Source organism: Anabas testudineus, chromosome 17, assembly GCF_900324465.2.
Source record: "Anabas testudineus chromosome 17, fAnaTes1.2, whole genome shotgun sequence".
NCBI classification, from domain to species: Eukaryota; Metazoa; Chordata; class Actinopteri; order Anabantiformes; family Anabantidae; genus Anabas; species Anabas testudineus.
The window spans coordinates 9,681,170-9,708,544 of record NC_046626.1 but is presented as its reverse complement, the minus strand read 5'-3'; the positions used below and the strand labels follow the sequence as shown (position 1 = coordinate 9,708,544).

Genomic DNA, 27,375 nt, shown 5'->3' with positions numbered 1-27,375 from the left:
CCCTGTTTTTATGCTCATATTGTGCAGTTCAATCCAGAGCACTTAAAAGGCTGTCGGTGATGCTGACTCTGTGTCATTCTATCGCTGTGAAATAAACGTTCAGCGACTTGGTAAATCCTTCTGTCAGTGTGTGCAATACAGTACATTAGTACCTCTGCTGACTCATGTTACAGGTGCTGTCTGCATGAACTAAGCTGTTGCTTGCTAAACTGACTCTGAATACTAAAGTATACCTTCAGTAGTTCATATTTTTAGTTCTAACTCACTGAAAACTAACACAACAAACCAGACTGTTCCTCTGTGTGACCACCGGCCTGTGAGGCCTCTGTTGTATCAGCATCACAAAACATTTGTGTTCCACCTTCTGTGCTCCCTCTGTGTGGCCACTAGGGTGCACTAAACACGAAGGAAGAGTGACATCAATTCAAAGAGGTTGTCATTGAAAACACCTTCTAGACATATGACATCATTTGAGTCTTCATTAACACGTGGTGATTGAACTTTTAATGTTGCACTGTCCGGTGACTGGGAACACGTTAAGCGTCTATTTCTGTGTGGTTATTTAGATGAAGCTGCTCCATGCAAATAATGAAGGGAGAGAATTCAAGCTAAAGGTCATGACTGAGAGGCCTCGGTTGGAAATGCACATGAAGTGAATCAGGAGCTGCGTAAGATAATAGTTTAGTGACATTTGACGCAGTCAAAGTGCTCAATTAGTTTGATGCTTGAGCATCTCTGACACAGTGACTAGTGAAAGTAGATGCAAAGAAGTCACGTCCACCCCTCCCTCCGTCCATCTCTCCCCCCCCCCCCCCCCCTCTCTCTCTGTTTCTTCTCTGCGTCTCCCCTCTCTCTCTGATTGGTTTTCTCCAAAGATAATTGGAGGTAAAATTTGATATTCTCAATGTCATGGACAGGAATGAGGTTTCACCGGCGTCTGGTGCCACCATGAAAAAGAGAGCGGTGGGCGGCAGTGGATGCAGCCACATCAACGCACCCACGGCTGCTGCTGCTTCCAAATGCACAAAAAGCACCGTCAGCCTGAATTGTCTGGACTCCGGTTCCTCTGGAGCACCGAGCGCTAAGCAGCCCGGTGTGGCCAGCAACGTCGTGATGGACGAGACCGAGGACGGAGAAGAGGAGTCCAAGTTTCAGCATCCGCGGTTGCGTCGAGCCGGGGGGAGCGGCAGTGGCGGAGGTGGAGGAGGAGGAGGCAGCATTATGATGAAGAACTTTACGCCAGGAGGGGGAGCCGCGTCCTCGGCTTCCAGGAGAAACTCCAACAAGGAGCCCTGCCTTACGCACACAGAGGACGCTCCTGCCGCCCCACGGCCCACTACTGCCTCCAGAGCTACGGAGACCCAGACACCCAGTCCGGGCGATGCTGCCCTGCGCGGCGAGACCAGCAGAGCATCTGGGGCGGAGGCGTCGGAATCTGCGGTCACAGGAGAGGTTTTGAACGCGACACCGGGTGATGGTTGCAACAGTGTCGCTCCCATTTCCAGCATGAAATGCAACAAAAACGGAGAATGCAGGAGGGACTCGGGTACCGGGAGCCTTCGCTCAATCATCTCCAAGCAGGAGAAGCAGACAGGAGGGTCGGCGAGGGCCGAGGACGGAGGGAGCGCGAAGCGAGGAGCTTGTAACTCGACCACCGCCAGCATGGACGGCTCAATCACACCAGGCGGATCCCTGACCGGGGGGCAAGGAGGAGAGAGTGCCAACCCCGGTGCTACACCGGTATCTAGCGGTGTCCCTGAGAAAAAGGACTCCAAGGTGTCCTTTTCTAACGCACCAAGCCGGAAAGCCTCGTCTTCGCTGCATGGCCCGACTCAGACCCAGCAGCCCAGGAACTCTGTCACTTTTCAGAAGCCGGAGGATGGACCGCCGATTGTGCCCGCCGAGGATGCGGAACCTCGGGGCAGCCAAGCCAGCTTCATGCAGCGGCAGTTTAGTAGTATGCTGCAGCCTGGAGTTAATAAATTCTCCTTACGCATGTATGGTAGTCAAAAAGCAGTTGAGAGAGAGCAGGAGAGGGTAAAATCGGCTGGAAACTGGATTATCCATCCATACAGCGATTTCAGGTAAGAGCTGGGGCTGCCAATGGCAGCACGTTGAAAGTCATGAGGGGACCATATGGGTCCTCATTGTCATCTACAACTTACTTTAGAGTGAGTAACCACTGTGCCTCCATCATGGGAACACACACACGGTTTTGGTTCTTTTTTTTTTTTTTTATTTCATCCCTTATGATCGAATCTGTGGAGATTTGCATCAAAGCATCGCAACGTGCTGCCATTAATCCCCAAACAACCTGTTGTCAGGCAAATTGACTTTGGCATAGTGTCCTTTCAAGGTTGTAAACAAATCGTATTCCAGTCTGTATGTACGGCAGCATGTCTGGGATGCCAAAGACGCTCGGCCTGCTAACACCTCGACTTTTGTTGCAGTACGCGCACGTTTAGCAAAGAGGACAGAGCTGTGTCGACAAAACGAGTCCGTTTAAAATGTCATTATTTTCAAAGATCGAGTCAATATTCGTCATAGTATAAGCTATGCTCTGCAGCAAGAGCCGTACTATGAGGACATATGCTGTGTGTGTGTGTGTGTGTGTGTGTGTGTGTGTGTGCGTATCTGTGCATGCGATGCTCAGTAATGGAATGTCACCTTGAGCCAAGTGTGCGAAAACCTCAAGCATGCTCACTGGAGACATATCCGCCCGTACGACTCCCCGGATCCTGCATCTTACTGACAGATGCGCTCTGGTTATCGCGGTTCAACGCTGATAACCCAGCTGGACATCCAGCAGCTATTTTGTCATGCAAATATTTAGGGGAGTCTACGAGGCAGGAAGACTCCTCGGGACCCGGGCTGGGTTTAAAATCCGCCCGTGTAGGTCCTGTATCCGTCGCTGAATTGGGTTCGGGTCATTCATTGCTTTCATTCTCGGCTGCATTGTTTGGTTTCAGCACCTGGAGGAGTGGACAGCTCCAGTCTGATTTGGAGTCGGCTCTCCCTTTTGAGCGCTGCCTTTAAAGACCTCTCACAGCGCCATTCACGTTTGGCCCATTTGTATCTCATAGCGCCGAGTCAGTGGACCACTAAGGCTAAACTTGAGACATGTCTTCAATAGCAGAGATGTAATCTGACGTCACACCACTTTGGAGACCACTTTTCGTTTATCACGCAAACTCCCACACGGTGTTATAACTGCACTCCTTTGATTCTTATGCTAATTAATGAATGGATAAAAAAAAAAAAAAAAGCAAAGTTGCTTCAAACATGATCATCGGGGCGGTTTTGTTGTTACCACGGAGTGGAGGAGTCAGAGTCAGAGCTTGTTGCATAAGTCGCAGTGTAATGACTCAGCGCTGCACCTGTCCTGCAGAGATGCCTATGACGGGCAAAGACCTCACTACTTTTTCTGTCACAGTCACCAAACTGCCACATCACTACTGGCAGAGAGTAGCAAGACAGTCGCCTTCCTGCATCCATGTGTACTGCAAGGTCGATACGAGCTCTAAATGCAGATCTGATTTAACCCTGTCTTTGCCCTGTCTTTGACCTGCTACAGACAAATTGTTTGAGATTCTGATTGTAAACACTGTTAAACACAGTGGACATGCAGCACTGCACTGTCAGTCTTTTGTATTTTATTAGAATCTCTTAACAGTTTGTAATGCACCACATCACCTTTTGCAGAGCTTTTGTAATTTAGATTTTAATTTAAATGAATATTAGGGTCATATACACCACCAATCTATGCTCAATAACCAATATTGACACAGTAAAAACATATTTTAAAAAAAGTTATTAAAATGTGAAATCTCCTATCTACAGAGATACACAGGCCCTTTGCACTTCAAGCTGTGGCAGATGCGTCCTGTTGGCTTTAGTTATCTATTATAATTGTTGAAAGTTAAGGGTAAGGGAGAGTTGGTCTAAGTTCCTGGTCAAGAAGAGTCTGTGTTGTCAGGGTGAAAATGCTGAAGGGTCTTTGGGACAAATCTCTGACTGTGGTGCAGCCAAATCACGAACTGTACTTAAACCACCCCAGAGAAAATCTGTGGAGAGACCTAAAGATGACAATTCATAGACACTTCCCATCCAAACTGATGGAGAGGATCTGCCAGAAACAGTGGGATAAACTGCCCAAACCCAGGTGTGCAAAGCCTGTAGAGAGTGCAGTCAAAAGGGTTTCTACAAAGTACTGAATCAAGGGTCTGAAGGCTTTTTAAACATGAGATTTTAGTTTGTGATTTTTTTAATACATTAAAACAACATGTTTTCACATTGTCATTAAGGCTTATTGAGTGTAGATGGATGCTGATAAAGCTCAGTTAAATAAATTAAATAACAATTCCACATCACAACCCATTTTGTTTGCTGCATTATTTGGTACAAAATAACATAAAATGATGTTATTAGTATAACATGACATATGCTTATAAGATGTGAATATAGTACAGTTCAGCAGAGCATGTTTCTTTCATTTTTTTGTGCATGTTCAGGCAGGAAAAGTCTACATCTCATTCTTCATTTACACTTTTCCATCTGCAGTTAGAAAGTCTCTTGTGCCTATCGGCTTTCCACAGCAACTCCCTTTTCTTATCTGACTCTATTTTTGTCTTTTTCCCCCCTCCCACCCCATTTTCACGTCCTGTACCCAACACACACACACATGCAACCACAACTCCACACACGCCTGCTAGGTTCTACTGGGATTTCACAATGCTGCTGTTTATGGTGGGCAACCTGATCATCATCCCTGTGGGCATCACCTTCTTCAAGGACGAGACCACCACACCGTGGATCATCTTCAATGTGGTCTCGGACACCTTCTTCCTCATGGACCTGGTGCTCAACTTTCGCACGGGAATCATCATTGAGGACAACTCAGACATAATTTTGGACCCTAAAACCATTAAGAAAAAGTACCTAAAGACTTGGTTCATTGTGGACTTTATCTCCTCAATCCCAGTGGATTACATATTCCTCATAGTGGAGAAGGGAATCGACTCAGAGGTGTATAAGACTGCTCGGGCCCTAAGGATTGTCCGCTTTACTAAGATCCTAAGTCTTCTGAGGCTGTTGAGGCTCTCCAGATTAATACGCTACATTCACCAATGGGAAGAGGTATGCATTTCTGTCCCTGAGTAAATATTGTAGTAGCTTTAATCACATAACTCTTAGCCACAGCTGAAGAGACACACACAGTCTGGTTAGTTACAAAAGGTCTCCAATATGCTGATGTTGGCTTGTGACCAAACCAACAACCTGCTTTCCTTCTGTGCTCCAAGTGGTCTGCTCTCGAGTATTAATGTTCTCACCTGCCACCTGGTGAGAAAGGTACATCGTCAACAAGATGATTGGGCTTTAGCAAACCTTTCATTCTCATTACTGTTATCGTTACACAGCTCCCCTCAACCCCTCTGTCTCCCTGTCTGACCTGTCAGTCCCACAGGCAGCATCAGGCTCTCTAATAAGCAGCTCATTACCAGGGAAAACACAGTTAATCAATTAAAGTTCCAGAGGACAAGCAGGTGGGATAGAGGGTGATGAAAATATGCAGCACCAGGAAACTGTTGATAGTGATTATATATGTCACTGACTGTTCTCTTAAAGTGTTTTGAGGGTTTAGACAAGCTGGCTTTTCTCTGGATGCCTGACTTGCAGACTTATGAATATGAAGATGGGTGCTGTTGCTAGGTAGAGTTTCCATATCCTGTAGACTAAACATAAAGAGCCAGGCCTGCCCTTCCTGATCATTTGGCTTGTTTTTGCTCTGCAAAGCATGCACTCTGCTCTAGCCTCTCCTCAGACTCCTTCCTCAAATGTGGGAGAGGAGGTCAGGTGACAGGAGGGCCAACGATGTCATGGGATCACTCGACTTTTTGTTTATGCCAGTATTGGCAGCCTGGTGTTGGCATTTTGCAGTGGTGAGCTGCGCAGTGGGGCTCGGCTGCTCACTTGACCTTTGGATAATTGGATTTCTGAAGATATGATGTGATACACACACACACATACACACACAGTGGTGCATGATGGGAAGTGATACTTGGCATGCATAGAGTATAAGAACAGAGAGGTGGTGGGGAGTAACGCATTGGCACAAGCAATGTGCAACTTTAAAATATCTGTGACATCAGTCATATGTTTTTTTTGAAAATCCAAAAACCTAAACAACTTCTAGGTCCTGTAGCTTTCTTGGAGCTGTTCATGGTGCTGAAGATATTCATTAACACAACCGTGTCCAGTTTCTCTCGTCCACCATTAATTAGAAGAATATGACAAAAGGATTTATTATGTTAGTTACTGATTGGTAAAAGGTGACACTGAAAACCTCATGAAAGTTAAAGAGGCATTTAGAAACATTAGCTTGTGTGATTCATGTCCATTCGTCAACACTCCCATCATAAAGTGTCACCTCTTTCAGCTGGGCTTTAATAAATAACCAGCGTCTCAATCCTCCATAAATGGTTACTGGTCTGCACTTATATAGTTTCTACCTTACTGGTTCTCAAAGCGCTTTCACGCTGCTTCTCATTTACCCACGCACACACACAAGCACACGCACTGAAGTCAGAGCTGGGCTTCAGTATCTTCCCCAAGGACACTTCGACATGTGACAAGTGTAGCTGGGAATTGAACCACCGACCCCATGAGTGGTAGACTGCACTACCTCCTACTGCACTGACTACCCGAGGCACAGCTGCCCCTATAGTAAACTTTATCAGACTGTTGTACTTTTAACATACTGTAATATCTGCACATTTAAACCTCATACACATCTTTATTACATCTACGCAGTCGTCAAACTGTTGAGTAGAAACTAGTCAGGTAATAGATGATTGACCTAAGTGACTGACCAGTGACTCAGAGTGATTGATGTGTGAGACGACACAGACTATCAGTTGTTAAGGATCATGATGGTCTCTGTCCATCATTCTGTGTGTTTGAATGTGTGTATTTGTATGTGTTGACATGTCTGTCTGTTGTTGCATCTTTTTGCCTACAGGCTTGCGTGAGTATTTTGTGTGTGTAACTGGACTCTCTGTGCGTGTTTGAGCCTTTGATTGATGTCATGTATCTCTGTGTAACAAATGTCTTGCTGTGTTTGAATTGGGACTGATGGCAACCCCCCACCCCCACACTCATTAGTCAAACTTGGTTTAATCCAAAGGAGACTGTGGAGCTTAGCAGGTGGCCAGTCCTGCGACTGAGATATCAATACAGCATTTTACGTATTTCACAAAGTTCATACCCCAAATCTGAATCTCTCCAGCTCACAGTCCAGTTTAAACCCTTTCCTGTCTGTCTCACTACAGATCTTTCACATGACCTATGACCTGGCCAGTGCAGTGATGCGAATCATCAACCTGATTGGTATGATGCTGCTACTGTGTCACTGGGATGGCTGCCTACAGTTCCTGGTTCCCATGCTGCAGGACTTCCCCTCTGACTGCTGGGTGTCCCTCAACAAGATGGAGGTATGTGTCAGGGAATAGTAGATGCGCATACTGGGCTGTACAAAGTTTCCTCGGAGCTGAATTAACTTCTTTTATTCTGACTTGACTGGGAGTGAGGTAATCATGGTTACAGTGTCTGAACATCAGGAAGTGCTGGCTAAATGTCAATCAATATTTTGTGGCCATGATAAGCTCTTTCTTGTCTTCTACTAAAACATACCCCCCAGTGCTTATTAAGTATTAAGAAAACATTTATATGTAGGAGTCTGCAGCCACACCAGTGGATCTCTGAGGCTAATGAGTTCACAGAGACAATGCTAAGATTGATGTTTAGGTATGTTGTTTACAATGTTCAACATCTTAGTTTAATATTTTCTAATTAGGGCTAAATAAAAAGTAGAGCTGAGGCTGGTCACCAAAGTCATTACAAATAAACTGTACAGAAATTCTTGGCATTTATCCAACAGTTGTAGGAAATTTCCGCCTGGACCAAAGTAGTTGTCTGACATTTCCATCCAGCTGTTAGCATAGCTGAAACTAAAGGGTCACGTAGGTTTAGCAGTGATTGTTTTAGATACCATAATCCAGATCAACCAGGTCCTCAGAGCACTCTACTATTTAGAGAATCACTGTTAACCTAAGTCATGTTGGTTGCAATTATGCTATTACTGATTTTTAATGAAAGGTCGGTATTTCTTTCCAACAAATCAAGAAATGTACTCATATCACACCTTCTACAGTAAGATTCAATCACTGTCCCAGACATTTAACATCCTTTGGATACCAATGAATAAGCTGCAAACAAAAAGGAAACAGACAGATTTAAGTGCACCTCTACATGTGCCTGTGCCTCCTCTTCAGCATGGTGGGGTGATGACAGGAAAGATAAAAGGGGAAAACAGAAGGATGGGGGAGAATATGGCCTGGCAGCTGGGCTCTTTGTTGCCATGTCTCTCACAGAGAGATAAAAAGCTGGTTGTTTATAGGGCTGTCTGTCAGCCCAGCTTTTTACTGAGTGAGGGAATACCATGCTAACCCAGACTCAAGGCACAGGTCCAAATGGGGTTTTAAACAGACTGGGTTCGACTCCCAGACACTGTCAGGGATAGCCCTGACTACTTTTAAATTTCTGATTTCTAGTATTTAAATATTTTAGTATTTAATGAATGTGAAAAGATTTAGATGCAGCCCTACATCTTATACACTAACATGCAGCTTATTACAACCTCTCGAATGCATTGGCTTTTGTTTCATGTATATGTAGAAATTATACAGAACTCCAAACTAAATTATCTGGAGGAGTGTTTCAGCTAGACTCTGAGAAATATTTGAATATATGGAAGATGGAAGCAGATTTACCACCATTCAAGTCACTCTTCAACTTCAAAACTTTAAATTGTGCTAAAGTTCCATGGCACATATGAGGACAACCTTTTGCTGAGTTTGAAGTCCACAATGATAAAGTTTAGGCCACCACAGGCCAACGACTCTATTCCTCCATATAGTCAAAGACAATAAGTCTCCAAGAGACCTGTCACTCTCAAACTAAAGGGTTGCTCTGGCATTGCACATGCTGCCTACAGCCACCTGAGACTGCCTCCCTATTGAGTGGCTGACAACTTGTAACATTAGCCTGTGCTGCGGCCAGGCCATCCATCAAGTCTAACACCCTACAGCTCTGGTGGTGTGGCGCCTACAGACAGGACCCATGGAGGGCGTCGAGAACACTATGTAACTTCGAATGACATCCACCAACCAGTAATTGGATTCAGTCGAACTTGTAATACTACAGGGAACATGATTTTTTTTTCTTTTTTTGTTGTTGCAGTACACTCCAACTTCTATGCATTCATTTAATTTAGTTTATATTTAGCATTAGCTTTACACAGCTTTGTCTGCCACAAAGCTAATTTGTAGTTTGTGGCTGAGCCTTGCTGCGTCAGTGGAGTGCAGAGGCAACTGCATAATAATAGTGACAGCAGTGCTAACTGACAGACATGGGGTGTATAGTTTCAACTCTGTAATTATAACTGTGTGTGTACCCATCCTTCACAGTATCCACATGACAAAGACATCTCTTCCCTATTATCCCCCACAGCTATCAGCAGGAGGGGGCTTTGCAGTACAGTGGTCTGCTCGCTTGGAGGAGATAAGCTGGTAATCACTACGTATGGTGTTAATTCACCTTATTTACTCAACACACCTAGTTTGAGCTAAATTTATTACAGGTCAGCTGCTGGACTTTGCAGGTTTGATTTGAGTTATTCTCCAGGGCTATAACAGCATATAAACATGAGAAGTAAAAGCTGCTGCCCAACCTCTTTAAACAGACAAGAAATTAGGTGGTGTTTGTTTCCTGGTAGAGACAGAAAGAGATCTGATTGGCTCAGTCCCACTAGAAGTCAGGTGTTTTAATGCGAACAGTCTCTTGTTGTGAGTAAGACAATGCAGTCTTCTTCCCAAGCTGGAAATACTGCACTTACACATTACTCAAGCTACAGCAGTGACATTACTTGTGTTGAGAACTATTCAAGCAGTTCATAACTAAAGAACCAATGTGTCACCCTGACCGTAACCATTTTCCAGGCAAATGCAATTGCCCACAACACAATCTCTAAGTCAGCAATACGCTCCATAGTGGAAAAATTTCATGTTTTAAGGAACATTTTCTAACACACTACCCCTAGAGAAAGCTTTAAAGCAAACAAAATGAGACATCCTCTGCATCAGACCTCACTAAGGTCTCTTCAATAAAGCACTTGTACCAGGCAGCAGCTACCACAGTGCAACCAACATCACTCGACTCGACATCCCAAACATGCTGACTCTAAACTAATAAATGACTGACAATGGAAGATATTGCTCATTTAGACTAGATTTTAGACTTAAGGGTTTACAGAGCTTCTGTATACATTGATAATAAACAAGAAATCTTTTTTTCTGGACAGTTTTACTGTTGTTGTAGTGAAAGAGTTACACTAAGATCTTTAAAGAATGCTGTCACACAATTGTTTACTTGATTATGATACCTACTCTGTTTAGTGCAGTGCACCTAACTTAATAACTCAATTCAGTGGTTTTGACTCATACTAGGAACAAAAGCAGAATTGTGTTCTGCATCTGTCTATTCCATTTTGTTCTGTCCCTGACAATTCTCTCACTTTTATGAACAACCAATACTAAATTTCTAAAATCTGTGAGGAGTCTTTTCTTGCATGTGCTGATCTAATACAATATAAGACATTTTAAAAAATACTTCACCATTACACATACAGAAATATAAATGTGTTCTGAAATTAGCCAGGATAGATGTTTCTCCAGCTTTTAGCTTCTTTATGCACAACTGAGCTTCCAGTCTGGATTTTACTCTAGGTCCATGCTTGTTCTCATTTGTGCAAGAAATAATAAAAAAAAAAAGGGTTAAAACACTTTGGCCAACAAATATACACCAGCAGCAGTCATCACATATCATTTGTGTTGAATTCTGAATAATTATTTTCCTGCAATCTTAAAATAAACTGTCATGGGACAGAAGCTGCTTGAGCAGAATGAAGGAAAAGTCAGAGATACAGAGAGAGGAAGCAATACACACAGCCAACTGTACAACAAAGTCAGATAAGCCATTGTAAACTAAACTGGTAGGTGTGTGACAGAGCCAGGCCAGAGGCTTTGTTAGGTGTGTGTGTTGAATATCTTTCGATATTTGTCCAGCTTATCGGTCGTCAGACACACACAATGATTGGCTATTCAGTGTGATATAACCCCGTTTTCCACTATCTACTTCTTCCTGTCTCTGTCATCTCTTCCATCCCTGCGCCTGTCAGTCCAACACAAAACCTCAGTCCTCAACCCTTGGAGCAGAGAGGAGTGAACTGATGAACTGATTTCATGTAGGTGTTGCGGTGCATTTTTGTCATTTTTAGCCATCCTTGTGGGATGAGCAACGGCGTGGCACACTGAAATATCTCAGTCAACACTGAATGGGTTATCATTACATTTTGTCCTAACATTCATGGCCACCAGAGGATGTATCCTAATCATTCTAGTGATCCCCGGGCTTCTCTCAAGCTGTTGGATGGATTGCAGTGCAGTTCAGGACAGATGTTCCCTACTTAATTAATGACACTCTCATCAGCCTCAGTCACACTTTCTGCTTTATGCTAATTAGCATAACTAAGGTGGTTGCATGACTAAATGTTGAGGAAACATGAAGACTGTATTTCTTACGTATAACTTACCCAACATGAGATAAAGTGTACTATATGTAGTACTATATATATATATATATATATATATATATATATATATATATATTTGTAGTACACTTTATCTTGTGTTAAATAAGTGTTATCTTATTTTATAAGGGGCATAAAATCGGAATTGAAATGATAAACCCTTGTGATATATGTTTCTGAAAACCTTGACTGTGACATCACCCCACTTTTAGGTGTTTGTCAATTTGGTTCTCTTTAAAATTAAAGCTACAAAATACTGTAGCATTTAGCACAGTGAGGTGAAGATCCTGAGCTAAATGCTGGTGCATTTTCGCTGTGGTATGTAGCGTGTCACTCCTTCAAGGAACATCACTTATTCGCATGTGATTGCTTTGTTTGGCAGGTGAGGTTCCCATTACAGCATGCTATATATGTGAGATAGATGAGGCCTGCTGCACAGCAAGGTCGCCACAGCACATACCAGGAAGGGTTTTAGAGTACTGGAAGATAAATTTAAAGCCCCTGTGATATCAGTCAACTTCAAACAGGCTATCTGCAGCTAATGGAGACGGTGATTACCAACAAAGCAACGGATAGTTCCCAAACTCAAGTCTCTGGGGAGGGCTGTTGAGACTTATGAGGATATGGAGTCTCTTTTTTCCTCTCTCCTGCCTGTGCTATTTCAGAATCAAAGTGCTCATTGTTCATCTATTATTCAATCTGTTTCACTCCACTGTTTCTCTTTCTGTTTTCACATACACCATTTAGCCTCAGCCCACTTGGTGGAGCTATATTTATTTCTCTCTCGCTGTATTTTCCACTCTTCATGATGGAGAAGTACTTCTATACTGTGTGTCCCTCTAATAGTGTGTGTTATGGATGATGACAAACATCTGTAGAGAGCTATTCTATTCTGCTTGACCTGTGATTTTTTTCCCTTTGCTTATTATTATTTTTATTGTTCATTTGCTAAATGTATTGACTGTAAAATATTAGACAACAGTGACAGCTGCAGCCCAATGTGATGTCTATTCCCCACATTTCTCATTTTCAGTCATACAACTACAAGATAAGCAAATATTAATGTTTAAAATGCTGAAACCAGAAACAATCTCGCACCTTTACATGAAATCCCATTTGTTTGTTAGCAGCATGAGGTAGTTCATTATCTAATCTGTCCCTAAACAGCTTCATAATAATAGTCAGTGTTTTTAAACTTAGTCATCACTGTTAGCATCTGAATATATTGTTGCTTTCCAGTGAACACAATAAACAATATATCTCAAGTGCCCCTTAAAGGTAGAAGGAAGAATTTTCCCCACTTCTTAATCTATATTACAGCTTTAAAGATCTAAATAATGCTATGGTACTGCAGTGGGGCAGGGGGGCTAATTTAGTTGTTAGCAATAAACCAGGCAGCGATAGTATGTTTTGTAATATAATAGCAGATGCACTAATAGACTGCTAATGCACCTCTGTAGGTTATGAGAGAGGACATAGCTGATTGCTGTCTAAGTGCAGACTCTAACCTCTGTGTAGCCCCGGTACAAATTTAGAGTGTGTGTATGTATGTGTTTGTGGGCGTGTGTGTCAGCAGGCCTTGGTAGAAAATGATGTTTTTCGTGATCTCGAAACCAGGCTTTAAGAGGTTTTCAGGATGCTGTTTTTAACTTTATTTTTCTATCCATCCAAACTTTGCTTTCATAATACAGTTTCATTACACACAAAACTAGTTTCCCCGGTAAAATACTTTAAAAAACAAGCTAGTTTTCAGTCTGTACTTTTGGCCACAGCTTGGATTTTTGTACTGAATTGGTGACTCCAGTGTGTTCAGACTGAGGTCACCACAGTCACCACTCAGTGCTAATGAAATAAAAAGGAAAGTCAAGGAAAGTTGGTGGACAAAAGCTTTATCAACTGGGTTTGTTCAGTACTAATGTCTGCAATGATAAATAGACCCACCAACACACTCATGCAGAGACTCGTCCGCCCCAAAGACCAGACTCCAAAACACAAGACCAGCAATATAGTGCATGTGGTCCAGTGCAATGAAGAATGCTCTAAACTGTACATTGGAGAAACCAAACAGCTGCTACACAGGAGGATCGCACAACACCTCAGGACCTGAATCAGCTGTGTACCTTCATCTAAAGGACAAAGGGCACTCTTTTGAGGACAATGATGTTCGCATATTGGACAGAAGAGACCAGTGGTTTGAGAGAGGGGTGAGGGAAGCCTTGCATGTGCAAATCAACACCCCCTCACTCAACAGAAGTGGAGGCCTTAGACACAACCTGTCTTCTATTTATCATGCAGCCCTTTCATCCATCCCCACAAAAATCAGGCCAAATTCACAACTGCACCAGGTTGGACTCACCTAACGACCCACTTTAGTGGCTAAGAGGGGTTGGGCAGAGGAGTGACTATTACATCCTTTACAACCTCTTCTTCCATTGTTTCACCTGACGAACCTATTCAGGTCAGGGGTGAAGTGAAACCAAACACAGAGCATACATTTTTGGTCTCTAACAAACTATCCTCAGACTGAAGAAGCTACTTGGATGAGTAAGTTAATTTAGTTCAGTTCAAAACGTGATGCTTGTATAGATTCATTACACACAGAGTCATATATTCCAACCGTTTATTTCTTTTCATTTTGATAATTATGGCTTACAGCTAATGAAAACCCAAATTTCACTATCTCAGAAAATTACATAAGACCACTTAAAAAAAGTATTTTTAATAAAGAAATGTTGGCTAAAAAGCATGTCCAGTACAGCATCTCCTTTTGAATTATTGCATCTGTGTGGCGTGGTATGGAGGCAATCAGCCTGTGGTACTGCTGAGGTGTTATGGAAGCCCAGGTTGCTTTGATAGCAGCCTTCAACTTGTCTGCACTCTTATCCTATAGATTCTCTATGGGGTTGAGGTTGCTGGCTAATCAAGCACAGTGATTCTATGGTCATTAAACCAGTTATTAGTACTTTTGGCAGTGTGGACAGGTGCCACATCCTGCTGGAAAATGAAATCAGCATCTCCATTAAGCTTGTCATCTGAGGGAAACATGAAGTGCTCTAGAATTTCCTGGACTTTGAACTTGATAAAACACAGTGGACCACAGCAGACGACCTGGCTCCCCAAATCATCACTGACTGTGGAAACTTCCCACTGGACCTCAAGCCACTTGGACTCTGTGCATCTCCACTGTTTCTCCAGACTCTGGGGTCTTGATTTCTAAATGAAATGCAAAATTTACTTTTATCTGAAAAGAGGACTTTGGACCACTGAGCAACAGTCCAGCCCTTTTTTCTCCCCAGCCCACGTAAGGCGCTTCTGACGTTGTCTCTGGTGCAGGAGTGGCCTGAGGAGAGGCTTGCCCTCCTTGTGGAGGGTGTCAGTGACTGTCTTCTGGAGAACTGTCAAGTCAGCTGTACTACTGAACCAGTCTCAGTGACCACTTAAAGGCTCACAAAACCTTTGCAGTGCAGTGAAAATTTCCTTTTTAAAAGTGATCTTAGGTAATATTCAAATTTTCTAAATAGTATATATAGTGAATTTGGGGTTTTCATTCGCCATAATCATCAAAATTAAAAGAATTAAATAGTTGAATAAATCACTCTGTGTGTAATGATTCTATATAATATATGAGCTTCACTTTTTGAATTAAACTACTGAAATATATTAACTTTCTGATAATATTCAAATTTATTGAGATGCACCCGTGTTTTGCTTGCCTTGTACCTCAAATATATAGTGAAATAACGCTTAGCTATCATTTACTATAAGGAAAATCTACTTGTGAAAGTGTTGATCAGATCTTCTGAGACTGGTCTAACAACAAGACTGATTGATTGTTTTTGTAAGTTACACTCTGAAGTTTGTTTCCTCATGAATCTCCACAGAGGCAGCAGCCTGGTGACCGCTGCCTTCCTGTCACCACATGCAGTAGATTCCTGTGCACACAGCTCTGAAAGGGCAGATTTAATGACCTCTCATTATCATTCCTCTCTGAGGAAATAATTTCCAAACTGTCTCTACTTTCCAGATTAAGCCTAGAAGGATTCCCCTGATGTCGTTTCCAATTCCTCCCTCTTGCCTTCTAATACAAATCTGTCCCTCGAGTTCTCATTTGTTTAAGTGCTATTCTATGACCCCACTGTCCCCGAAGCTTTCCTTCTGGTTCCCTACCCTCTGCCACCACGCCATGCCTTTTTTTTGTAACACTTGTGTCTTTTACTGTTTTATGCTTATCTCCATGTTTCTCTCCCCACAGAATGATACCTGGTCTGAGCTGTACTCCTTCGCTGTATTCAAGGCAATGAGCCACATGCTGTGCATTGGTTATGGCCGGCAGGCCCCGGAAAGTCTATCAGACATCTGGCTCACAATGCTGAGTATGATTGTAGGAGCAACTTGCTATGCTGTTTTTATTGGCCATGCAACAGCTCTTATACAATCCCTGGACTCATCCAGACGTCAGTATCAAGAAAAGGTGAGCTCTTCATAACAACAATATCTGTTCTCATCACTTCTGTGTTTGCAGTTTTTGTTTTACATCTGCCCCTAAAATAAAAACAAGAAATACCATATAAAATGTTTGCTTTAAGGTTGTTACATTAAGCACAGAGGTACTTTGGAAATTTAAATTAAATCTTATTTAAATAGTTGAATACCAAAAATGTAATGCATACAACCTAAGATCCTTAAATTAGAAAAATAAAAACTCATTAAAACTCTTCAACAGTCAAAATGGACAAAATAGAGCTTGAATGGAGCGTAAAACTTGACCAAAGGGTAGGTCCATATAGTTTAACTAAATACATGTTAACCAAAGACTGAGAAAGGAGAGAAGCTCAGAAAACAGGACTGACTTTATATCTTATAATATCTACATTTATTAATATCTATTAATACATGAAGCAAACACATTTAACAACTTACACAAGCACTGAATGGCGTGGGATTATGTTACAGCCTTACATTGTCTTTATTTAGTTCCTCACAGAGGATTTCACAGATTTTAAACTTGGTAAACAAAGATCATTAGTATTGGATTTATTTTACAGCATCTGTTGAGTTATGTAATTGATTAATAAATCAGTATTGACAAAGAAAAACTTGAATCATTCTTATAAATATATGACTGTGTAGCACCACACATCACAGATGTGAGCGGCTATTTTGGTTGAAAATCCCTCTTGATCAAATTTTGAAATTCTCACCCTCATTAACACCTGCATCTTTCCTCTCCTCATTTCTTCTAATTAGTCAGTGACTGCAGCTAATTTTGCATTATTAATTTTGATGATTAAATGAAAATTTAATGTAGCCTCACCTATTCATTTATTTACAATATCTACAATACATTTTAGATGATTTGTATACAATTAATCAAATTTTAAGTGTAAAATTATGTGAAAAGCCTAGCATCAAGTTTTAAGTTATGACCTTAATCACACATTTTCAGGTCTTGTTAAACCACTCATATACTGTAATGAGACATTATTTTCTTTGTTTTTGCAACATCCGTCAAAACAGGGCTGGGGATCAGATCACTGCTGAACAGTGCTGCAGCAGTGGCCTGTAGTGGGAACAGCGCAGCCTCTGTTTCCATGCAGAGTCTCGCTGACTGGGGAGCAGGGGGAGTGTTGCTGGCTTTGAGCATCCAATCAGAGGCTGCGGGTGTGTTCGGCCAGGTAGAGCCACGTTGCTAGGGGCTGGGCGTATATGTGTGTGTCAGTGTGGAGGGGGGGGCAGGAGATCAAATGCGGGAAAGAGGGAGAAAGAGATATAATGTGTGTGATATGATGTCCCCTTGGGCATCAGTAGAATTGATGAGGCAGCAGACCTGTGTGTCCTGCCAATGTCATCCTCAAGGTGACGTAAGCAACCATGGCTGCCTCCCTCTCTTTTTCTATTCACTCACTCGGTGGCTTTCTACCTGCACTCTTTGCGGCTTTAACCATCCCTCTGTACATCATCACATTCCCTCTTCATTTACCCGCTTCTCTCTCTCCAATCATCGAGATCTGAATTTTTCTTTCCTTCTTCGTCTCTTCCCTTCTCCCTATCCTCTCTGGTGGTGGTGAGAGGTGCAGTGCTTCTGCTAACCGGCTGCTACAGGGAGTAAGCGAGGGGGGAGGGGAAACCTGTGGGAGGCGTAAGGGCTGTCCGTCCTGCTGCACTGTAATATATTTGAACACTGCCTATTTTCCAACACTTAAAGTATTTTAGTTGACTTTAGTTCTGAACAGCATTGTGCAGCTTTAACTTCCCTACAGTCATTTTTCAGTCATGTGGATGGGCACTCGGGGATAAATCATGGCCAGTAAATGGTTTAGAAGACAGTCATGCGGCAATTTGAGTGCTAACTGGTGCTTTTGTCTTTACTGTGTGTCCTGGATGATAAGAGTTAAATAGCTAAGGAGGAATTTATTGGGTTATTTACATAACTAATGTTTTGCACGTTTCCCCCTCAGTTTCAAATATCCAGTTGAATTTGTTCTACAAGCAGTCTGACAAAAACCTAAAATCTTACGTATTTAGGAGCTGTGATGAGTTTGTATAATCCTTAAAGAGACTGTATTTTGTTCAGTTTAAGTACAAATGATTTAAGAAACACAGCAGAAATGTGTTTATAATCCTGTGTTTATAATATTGTGTGCATTTATCCTCCATAATATGTATTTTTGTCTGCTAAAGGCAGAAAAGTGCATTTCCATAGAACCGTTTTTCTGACCAGTTGTCAGATTTCCTTTTTTTCTGCTACTCTGTGAGGATTAGCATTTGAGCTGAAGATGTGTTTATTTAAAAAAAAAAAAAAAATACAAACATGCAGAGGAGAAAAGTGCCAGCCTTGCCAGCGAGGCTGATGCTGATGCCGCTGGGTGAATTTGCCATGCCTCCAGATAGGACTGTGAGTGACATTTTTATCATTTGGAGAGTGCAAGCAAAACAAGTCTTGTGGCAGTCTGTTACAGCCCTAGTGGGGCTCCAGCTAGCATTGTGCGGAGGTTTCAATTTCAGGCCAGCAGTAATGTCAGACTTAGAATCCATGGAGGTTAAATTTAGGATGAATTTGACTTGGTGGCTTTGGTGCAGAGATCTATAAGTTATTTATACACATAGTAACACTGACAGATAGCAGAGCGACAGAAACAAAGAAATAAGCTGTCTCACTTGTGCCACCTTCAATTAGGCTCTGAAAACAATGCAAATGACAAATGCGGCAATGTGTATCTGCTCACTGGAAAATTACAGGTCAGAAATCATGTTTGTTGAGATTCAACCAGCAAACCAGTACATAAACACATTTTCTGGTGCATCATATTGTGTGATTCTGACATTAATCCCTTTATGTAATGATGTGCTAGGTCACTAGAAAATGCAGCATAAAAGGTCCATCCTTGTCCACCCACTTATTTTGAATGATTAGATCTCCTCCAGTGCTGCATTCAAGTACTGCTGGCAGAATAACAACAGAATAATAACAACTGCTTCATCTGTGCTGTTGTGTATTTGGAGTGACTCCTTAAAAGATAAAACCACAAACTAACATAGTTACAATTAACAAATACAATTAACTGAAGCTGTTTGGAGAGCAGATTGGATTAGATTCATATATATTTTTTCACTGTCACTAACGTTCTGATAGTAGTTTAGGTAAACATCTCAGTGATTTACAGGAATATGACGGATGACTTTTTAACTTATGCTACCTTTTAAACATGCATCAGTCAATAGTCTTGTAACACTACATGGATATATTGACGATGAGCCCTTTAGGGTGTCACAGGGGATTTTACGTTGGAGAAGCTAATCTCAGTCAGGGAGACAGGGAGCAGACAGCAATCTGAGCTCTCTGCCACGACAGGAACAGGACAGGATTCAAGATTGTTTTCTACCATTTTCCCCTCATCCCCCTGTCTGCCTTGGTGCTTCTCGCACCATCAACAACAGTGATCTGTCTTCTCTTAGTCAGAGTGCTTCTCACTGATGGCTCCAATTATCCAGGACCAGGCTGACTTTGCAAAGATAGTGACCAGAGCGATTCTTATTCACCTTCTACAACAAAACACGGCATCTTGTGCCAAATGAGATTCACCATTGTGGTTGAAAGAGTGTCACTTCCTTTGACTGAACTGTAGGATTTTCAGTGTTTCCTAAGAAGCCTCATTTCATTTAATGAGATTTCGTACTTGTGTCAGACCCCACAGTGTGTTGTTCCTCCCTCTGAATTGAAGACAGACAAGACAAGCTCTGATTTACCACTATCTGATTTTCCTCTCTTTGGTGAATGTGCTTCATAGTATAATGAGGCGATTTAGCAAGGAATGAAGTGAATGAATTAAACATCCACATGGCCTTTTGGGATAGACTCGAATTAGACTTTTTGGTGTAGAGATTTGGGGGTGAATGAGCAGGAGAAGAGAGAACGAGAGGAAAATGAAGGATATGAAAGAAAAATAGAGGAATGGAGGGAAAGGAAAGTCTAACTAAACTTAAGAGACTCTTGGTTTTGTTAAAATAACAAAACACATCCTAACAAGTTATTTAAACATTTAAAATGTGTGAAGGTTTACCTAGCTTGACATGTAGTTCCTCCAAAAAGACAAATTCACCAATTTTAACTAAAAAACTAATTTTCTTTTCAAACCGTGCCAGACGCATTCATGTACATTTTCTCCACCCTTGAAAAATAATGTGTCTATTTGTGAAATTAGATTAGATTTTTGTATACTCACTTGTCAGATATAAATAACAATATAAATAGGTGATTAGAAAGGACAATTAAGGTGGGGCAAGGCAAACATATGAATACAGCACATTTAATTCCAAGAGGCAACCCAAAGTGCTTGGCAATTTACACATGCATTAGCATATTAGAAAAAGAAGAATTAAAAAAAAGCACAAAGTATAGCAGTTAATGAACAAATGAGCAACAAAGATGAGATTAATACACACAAAAAAAGATATCTCCATTTGTAGAAACAAGGGGCAATAATTAAATGCAAGATTAACTATAATCAGCTATGTAGGTACAGTACAGTATGATCTAACCACATGAAATTACAGCGCATTTCGTTTAAGCAGGGACAGAGGTAGGTCTCAAACTCTTCTGGCAGTTTCATATTTACTGTAACTCTGTAACTACAGTATATATTGTAAACCACTGACCTGACAGGTCTACAGGGCTCATACTGAGACCTGCTGTGTATCTAGTAGAGAGGTAACCCTGTTTGTTTTCCAGCCATCTCTGCACTTAGAGCTTCTGACAAACTGAACACACCTAATCCAGGTCATCAGCACTGGGTAGGGAGGGGATAGTTTGAACAACAGTAGTAATTAAGTTGATTCAGCTTTTTTGGTCCTTGTTACAACTCTCGCAGCAGAATTCTGGATGAGCTGAACCTGTCTGAGGTCTTTCTCAGACAGGCCTGAACAATTCATTATGGTATTAATGACTATTGGTGTGACTTGTCTACATAACAGTTTTGTTTGGCTGTGCCGTGCAGTGACTTTGACAAAATTGTCAGAGAAAATAAAATGTTTGTGCTTGATTAATATGTCCTGCAGCTTCTTATTTATTATAATTTGATGACTAATACTTGAAGGGTCGTGCAGAGCGTGGCAGATGGTAAAAGAGCAGAGGGGAGCAGGGAGAGGAAAGGCTGGGGATTCATTATGGAATCGATTGATTTCGAGTTGCATATGGTAGCTTTAATTATTAATCAAAGGCAAATTTGTAGCATGTTCAGTTAAGTACTGAAACAACTGAACAAACATATTTACAAATAAATAATCATTCATTATTTCTAATGCTGAAAATTAACAATATGTTTTAAGGAACTGAGTCCGAACACAACATTAGCTGTATTATCAACTGATCTCTACATAGCGGTTATTTTGTGACCCAACAACACCCTCATTGTGTTTACCCTCAGATCCACACTTGGACACTTGCATGCATAGATACCTCATGTTGTTACTGACAACGTGCCAACAGTTGGACCAAATAAGTCAAAGACAAAACTTTACATTTTCTTCTGAATCATAAGTCAGAAAATGCAAAGATTCTCAAAACAGCAGTTTAAATGACAAAATGTCAGTGAAACATCTTGCTGCCACATACACTGTCATCAAAGTGACAAAGCAAATTGATGTCATTTTCACTCTCATTTGGGTGTCAGTCCCTTCTGGGTGCTGTGACGCACCGGCCAAATGTTTGCCCCCTCTCCTCTGTGACACTGGAAAGATTTCATTTTGGGCCTGTGATAATTAATAGAGCAGACTGTGACGAGGCTCTCCAAGTCAAATCATGACCTGCCACCATGCTTTTGCTTTTGAGACATGAATGAATGAGGAATGAGTTTCATGTCGAATCACGGCTGCTCAGTCAGTGCATCTCTGCGGGGGGTATGAGGTTTTCCCTCGCTGCCTAACACCTCCACACCTCCTATTCTATGAAAGGCTCACCAGCTGTACCGTTAGCTCTGACACGTTGGGTAAAGAGTTGTGACACAGGGTCATACCTCCAGGCCACGTTCCATCTGCAGATGTCAGGAAGCAGAGTCACTCATGCAGGTGAAACTTGGTGTTGTGTAACTCCATCGGAGGAGCTGTGCAGTTTTCCCAGTCGAAGAGAAGTTTCCTTCACAGAGGCTGAATAATTCAAATGCAGGCTTGGTTTATTTCTGTTTGTGTTATAAAGTAGGAGGAAACAGCGTGGGTGACGGGATCAGTCAGAAACATGCAACTTTTTTTCTGAGTGACACTACTTTCCCTTGTCTTCACTGCTTAGCAATGATGGGCTCAGCCACACCACCATGTTAATGGGCTAAGATATTTATAGGTGTTCACATGCATATTGAGTGAGCCTTTTATACATCTCCAATTTTAGGACAAATCACCAGGCTAACAGGAACATATAGACAAACACCTACTGTAAGTCTTACACCTGACCTCAGTGCAAAGGAATACGTGTTATATTTTCTGACGACCAGACTGAAGGCAAAAAGGGTCTAAAATAAGTAAGAACTAAAGTTGGCTAAAGTACAGACCTGGCAGAGCACCACAAGGGACGATGCCAAAGCATCTGCCGATGTCTACAGGTCATGGAGTTCATTCTGTTATTGGCAGCAAATGGTTTTAAACCAAATATATAATAAATTTAGGGAACGAGATCAGATGTGGATATAATCACCAACAAGTCAAAGCTGGAGGTCAACATTTAAACATCAGAGGTACTGTTTGATTTTATATTTAATAAGTTGAAGTTAATATCTAATACTGCAACATTTTTCCAATGACTAGACTACAAATACTTAGAATAGAAGTAGGGTGCTTTTCTGATCAATGTTAATTACTGTACTGCCGTCACAAAGTCAGAAAATAAGACAAGATCTCATCACTTCTCTGCACTTCAAGGCACGTGCATGTGCTCAGCTTTGTACTCCAAACGTGTCTCTCTTTCGTGTTGCATTGCCAGACTGTCTGTTTGTGATAGGAAATAATCTCCAGTGTAGGAATTTATGTCTTGAGGATGTAAAGTTTAAAACAGTGTGTGAGCAGATGGACGTCAGTGTTTTGCTCGAGGTGTCTGACAGGACACGCGGCTGATACAAGTGAACCTGGGACCTTCTGGTTGTATTGGACTCTCATTACAGTGAAAGTCTATTGCAACCACTGCCAGAGGATGTCACTTGATGACAGTTTTTGTGGCATTTATCCACAGTGTAATAGAGTTTTGGGACTGATGTGATAGAGGTGGTACAGATGGTATAGTACACAGTGTGTGCATGCCTACTGAGCTGTCAACCCGCCTCTCAAAGTTGCGTCTTGGACAGCTTCATAGGTACAGGGTTGTGGTCTTCTAAACCATTTGAACTGGATTGAAGTGCACTCAGTGTGACAGCAAAGTACGGGCAGAGACCGTTCTCAGTTTTCTGTCTTTTCAGTTTTTCACCACATCAATCACTCTCCCCCTCTGCAACCGGTCCATGTAGTTTTTGGTTCTCGATGAATGGTTTGTGATTAGCATATCTCAGCAACTGAAGCTGATTGTTTGTGTTGTTGTCGTGTTGGACCCTTCACTTTCTATTGATCTGGCATTGATTAACTTCTAGGTAGCATTGATCTAACGGTGAGTGTGTTCATTTTAGTTGACAGCTGAAGGTTGTGCGCTCACACTGTTTTGTGTGACTGTTTGTATTGTGTTTGCTGACTCAGTGGAAGAAATATGGGTGAAAGACTGTTACATCATCCCCAAATAAGATGTTACTTGTCACATCTCTTATCCCTCTTGGACTGTCTGGTTTGTTGTGGTGTTGAATTGTGTTGCGTGGAGTAAAATACCAGAATAAAACCTCTGAGAACAACATAGTACCACAAATTACAACCTCCATATGGTCGTAAAGTTGAATCAGCAACTCTGTGAAAAGCTTTCAATATAAACTGAACATTATAACCTTCATGTTGGTTAGATTTATAGCAGGGCTGTTGGACTGGCGACTGAGAATATTTATCAGCGGAGTTGTTCCTAGATGTGAGTCTTGAAAACTGGTCAAATTTTAATGATCACATTTTAAAAATGCCAAATGATTTCCTAAAAATACTGGGAACTGTAGTTTTAAGATTTTACTCAATCTGGAGTAACTAGTGCATTTTTAGGGACCATCACAGCTGCAACACTAGGACAAGACATGTGGCACTGAGGGAAATAAACTACAGCGCCTGAAGAATTGTGTCATCCAGTGTAGACATTTTGACTACACCTACAATACTTGAAGATTAAGTTATTAGTAAGAAAAATATAGAATATCGTCACACTTTACCTGACATATACAATGCAGATAAACAGGAGAAAAATGCCACATATACAAGGCGCAGTGCGTGAGTTGGCTTTTAAGAGGCAACTTGCACTTAAATATATGTAAATGTTTTTTAATCATTACATGCACTGCATTAACAGAACATTGTCTCTGTCTTGACCCATTAGTACAAACAAGTGGAGCAATACATGTCGTTCCACAAGTTGCCTGCCGACTTCCGACAGAAAATCCATGACTATTATGAGCACAGATACCAGGGCAAGATGTTTGATGAGGAGAGCATTCTGGGAGAACTCAGTGAGCCTCTCAGAGAGGTAAGCGCAACTCACAACTTTCACAAATATCATCTTCTTACAAGTATTATCTAGTAAATTACACTGCTTCATAGTTATATGTATAATTAAGTTATTATTAAACTTATTTGATTTGAGATTATTTAAATTTTTTGCTATTGAATGTAATTGTCTCTACCTTTATGTTTTATTTTGAAAATGTATTTTGTAGTGTCATAGTAGAACAAGATAAACCTTTATACTTATGCACTTATTTGTACACAGGAGGATATACCTGACCTCACTGTAGTACTGTTTGCATATTTTGATATATATTTTTCTACTCTTTCAAACCACCCACCCCCCAAAAATGTGTCTTTACTTAGGAAATTGTCAACTTCAACTGTCGCAAGCTGGTGGCGTCCATGCCTCTGTTTGCCAACGCAGATCCAAACTTTGTGACAGCCATGTTGACGAAGCTGCGATTTGAGGTATTCCAACCACACGATTACATTATAAGGGAGGGCACCATTGGAAAGAAAATGTACTTCATCCAACACGGGGTCTGCAGCGTCATCACCAAAGGCACCCTTGCAATGAAACTCTCAGATGGCTCATACTTTGGAGGTATGAAAATGTTTGTAACCTCCATATTTTCTTCGGTTATTGTTTACTTTTGTTATTTGAAAGTTTTCCACTTTTTCTTTCCACATTGTAGAGATCTGTTTGTTGACAAGGGGTCGACGAACAGCCAGCGTGCGAGCAGAGACTTACTGTCGACTCTACTCTCTGTCTGTTGACCACTTCAATGAGGTGCTTGAAGAATATCCCATGATGAGGCGAGCCTTTGAGACAGTAGCCATTGACCGTCTAGACCGCATAGGTAAAAAACAATCACGATATTAGAGATTCACTAAATTAGGACTATTCCACTGAACGGAGGAAAACGTCGCTCTACTGCATTAATACTTAACATTAGATTCTGACTTGTGGGTACATTTGTGCTTTAAAATATAGGATTAGTAATATAAAAGCATGCGCTTTGTATGGCATGAGCAATGCATACTGCGCCGTTTAATTTATAAAAACAAACAAAGCACTCTGATTTGAACCCCATCTACAGAACACAAAATGTGCTCAGGAAATGCCTCCAGAGAATTAATGTTGAAATAGGCAGTAAAATGAGCTGTGCTGTTCTTTCAGAATGACACAGGACACTGTAACAAGAGATTCAAGTACAGGGTGATATCTCCATTTTGCTCCAGGCTTGCTCTGTTTGAGGAACCTGGTGAACCTGGTTTGAAGGACAACGCATCCTATATCTACGTTATATTGTTCAACCTCTCTATATTCTCTTGTTTACGTATATTTATCCCTTGTTTCCCTTGTTGTCCTCTCGGTTTGTTTTTTTCTGCAGGTAAAAAGAACTCTATCCTGATGCACAAAGTCCAACATGATCTCAATTCTGGCGTCTTCAACAACCGAGAAAATGAGATGATCCAGGAGATTGTGAAGTACGACCGTGAGATGGTGAAACTGGTGGACCTGCAGCGGCCTCGCGCCATGTCTATGACACCTTCCATTGGTGGTATATTCGCTCCTCCTGGTCAGCAGCAGACAGGCTCTGCTATCGCCACCCTCCAGCAGGCTGTAGCCATGAGCTTCTGCCCTCAGATGGCGAGTCCGTTGGTGGGTCCTGGGACTCTGCAGTCTCCTCGTATGGTGCGAAGGTTTCAGGTGATGCAGAACCTGTCCAGCCCAGTCTCCATGTCTCCTCTTCAGTCTCAGCCACCTCAGACACTGGGAGGGGCATTTGGATCTGCAATCTCCAGCCCACCTGTCCAAAGCCCGCTCACAGCTTCAGGTCGGACTTTCCAGTACATGGCGAGCGCAGGACCTTCTGGGTCCCAGTTGTCTCTAGTACAGCACCATGCACCCAGCCCCACACAGACCCAGCAGAGGCCTGCCTCACACAAGAGCACCCACTCCCTTCATACAGGCAGCTTGAGCCAGGATACCCGGGCCCTGTCTGCCTCCCAGCCTTCACTCCCGCAAGAGGGAACACAACAAGCTGCCACTGCAGCTCCCAGCCCTCCACCCTCCACCCACACTTCCAACACCTCCATCGGCCCCCCTCAGCCCCCTCACCCAAGCCTGCCTGGGCCCTCAGGGGTGGGGAGATCAGTAGGAGCTCAGCAGAGGGTGGCCTTTGCCTCCACACCTCCTCCTGGTGGACCTGCTGGAATGGGGGCAGTAGCAGCAGCTGCTGGATCAGGACCCCCAGACTCTGGAGTTCCCAAGAAAGATTCAATTGTCAGCCTTCCAGAGCTAGACTCTGCCAGATCCCGGCTGTCTTCCAACTTGTGACCCTGGTAGTTCAGGAAAGAGGCCTTTTTTGTAGGATAATCTGTTTGTTTTAGGTCAGTTAAGCTGATCTCTCAGCCTGCTAAATGACCGGTCAACTACCGCCCGCTCCACTAGTCATTTGACCTGGATGCACTGTGTGCTGGTGTCAGCAGAAGGAAAGAGCAACTCACAGTCCTGAGAAACTTTGGCTGAAGTACTAGTATAAGTTAAGGTTGAACTGGTC

At 42.1% G+C, this 27,375-nt stretch overlaps 1 protein-coding gene across 1 annotated transcript; it reads left to right on the top strand.

Annotated features, from left to right (window-relative positions):
- Positions 1–909: 909 nt before the first annotated feature.
- Positions 910–27,375, top strand: LOC113172141 (potassium/sodium hyperpolarization-activated cyclic nucleotide-gated channel 2-like). The gene is made up of 8 exons (XM_026374981.1): positions 910–2,084; positions 4,713–5,136; positions 7,329–7,490; positions 15,957–16,175; positions 24,681–24,827; positions 25,172–25,412; positions 25,504–25,668; positions 26,203–27,375. The coding sequence occupies exons 1-8, from the start codon at positions 910–912 to the stop codon at positions 27,150–27,152; spliced, it is 3,483 nt and encodes a 1,160-aa protein (XP_026230766.1). The 3' UTR covers positions 27,153–27,375.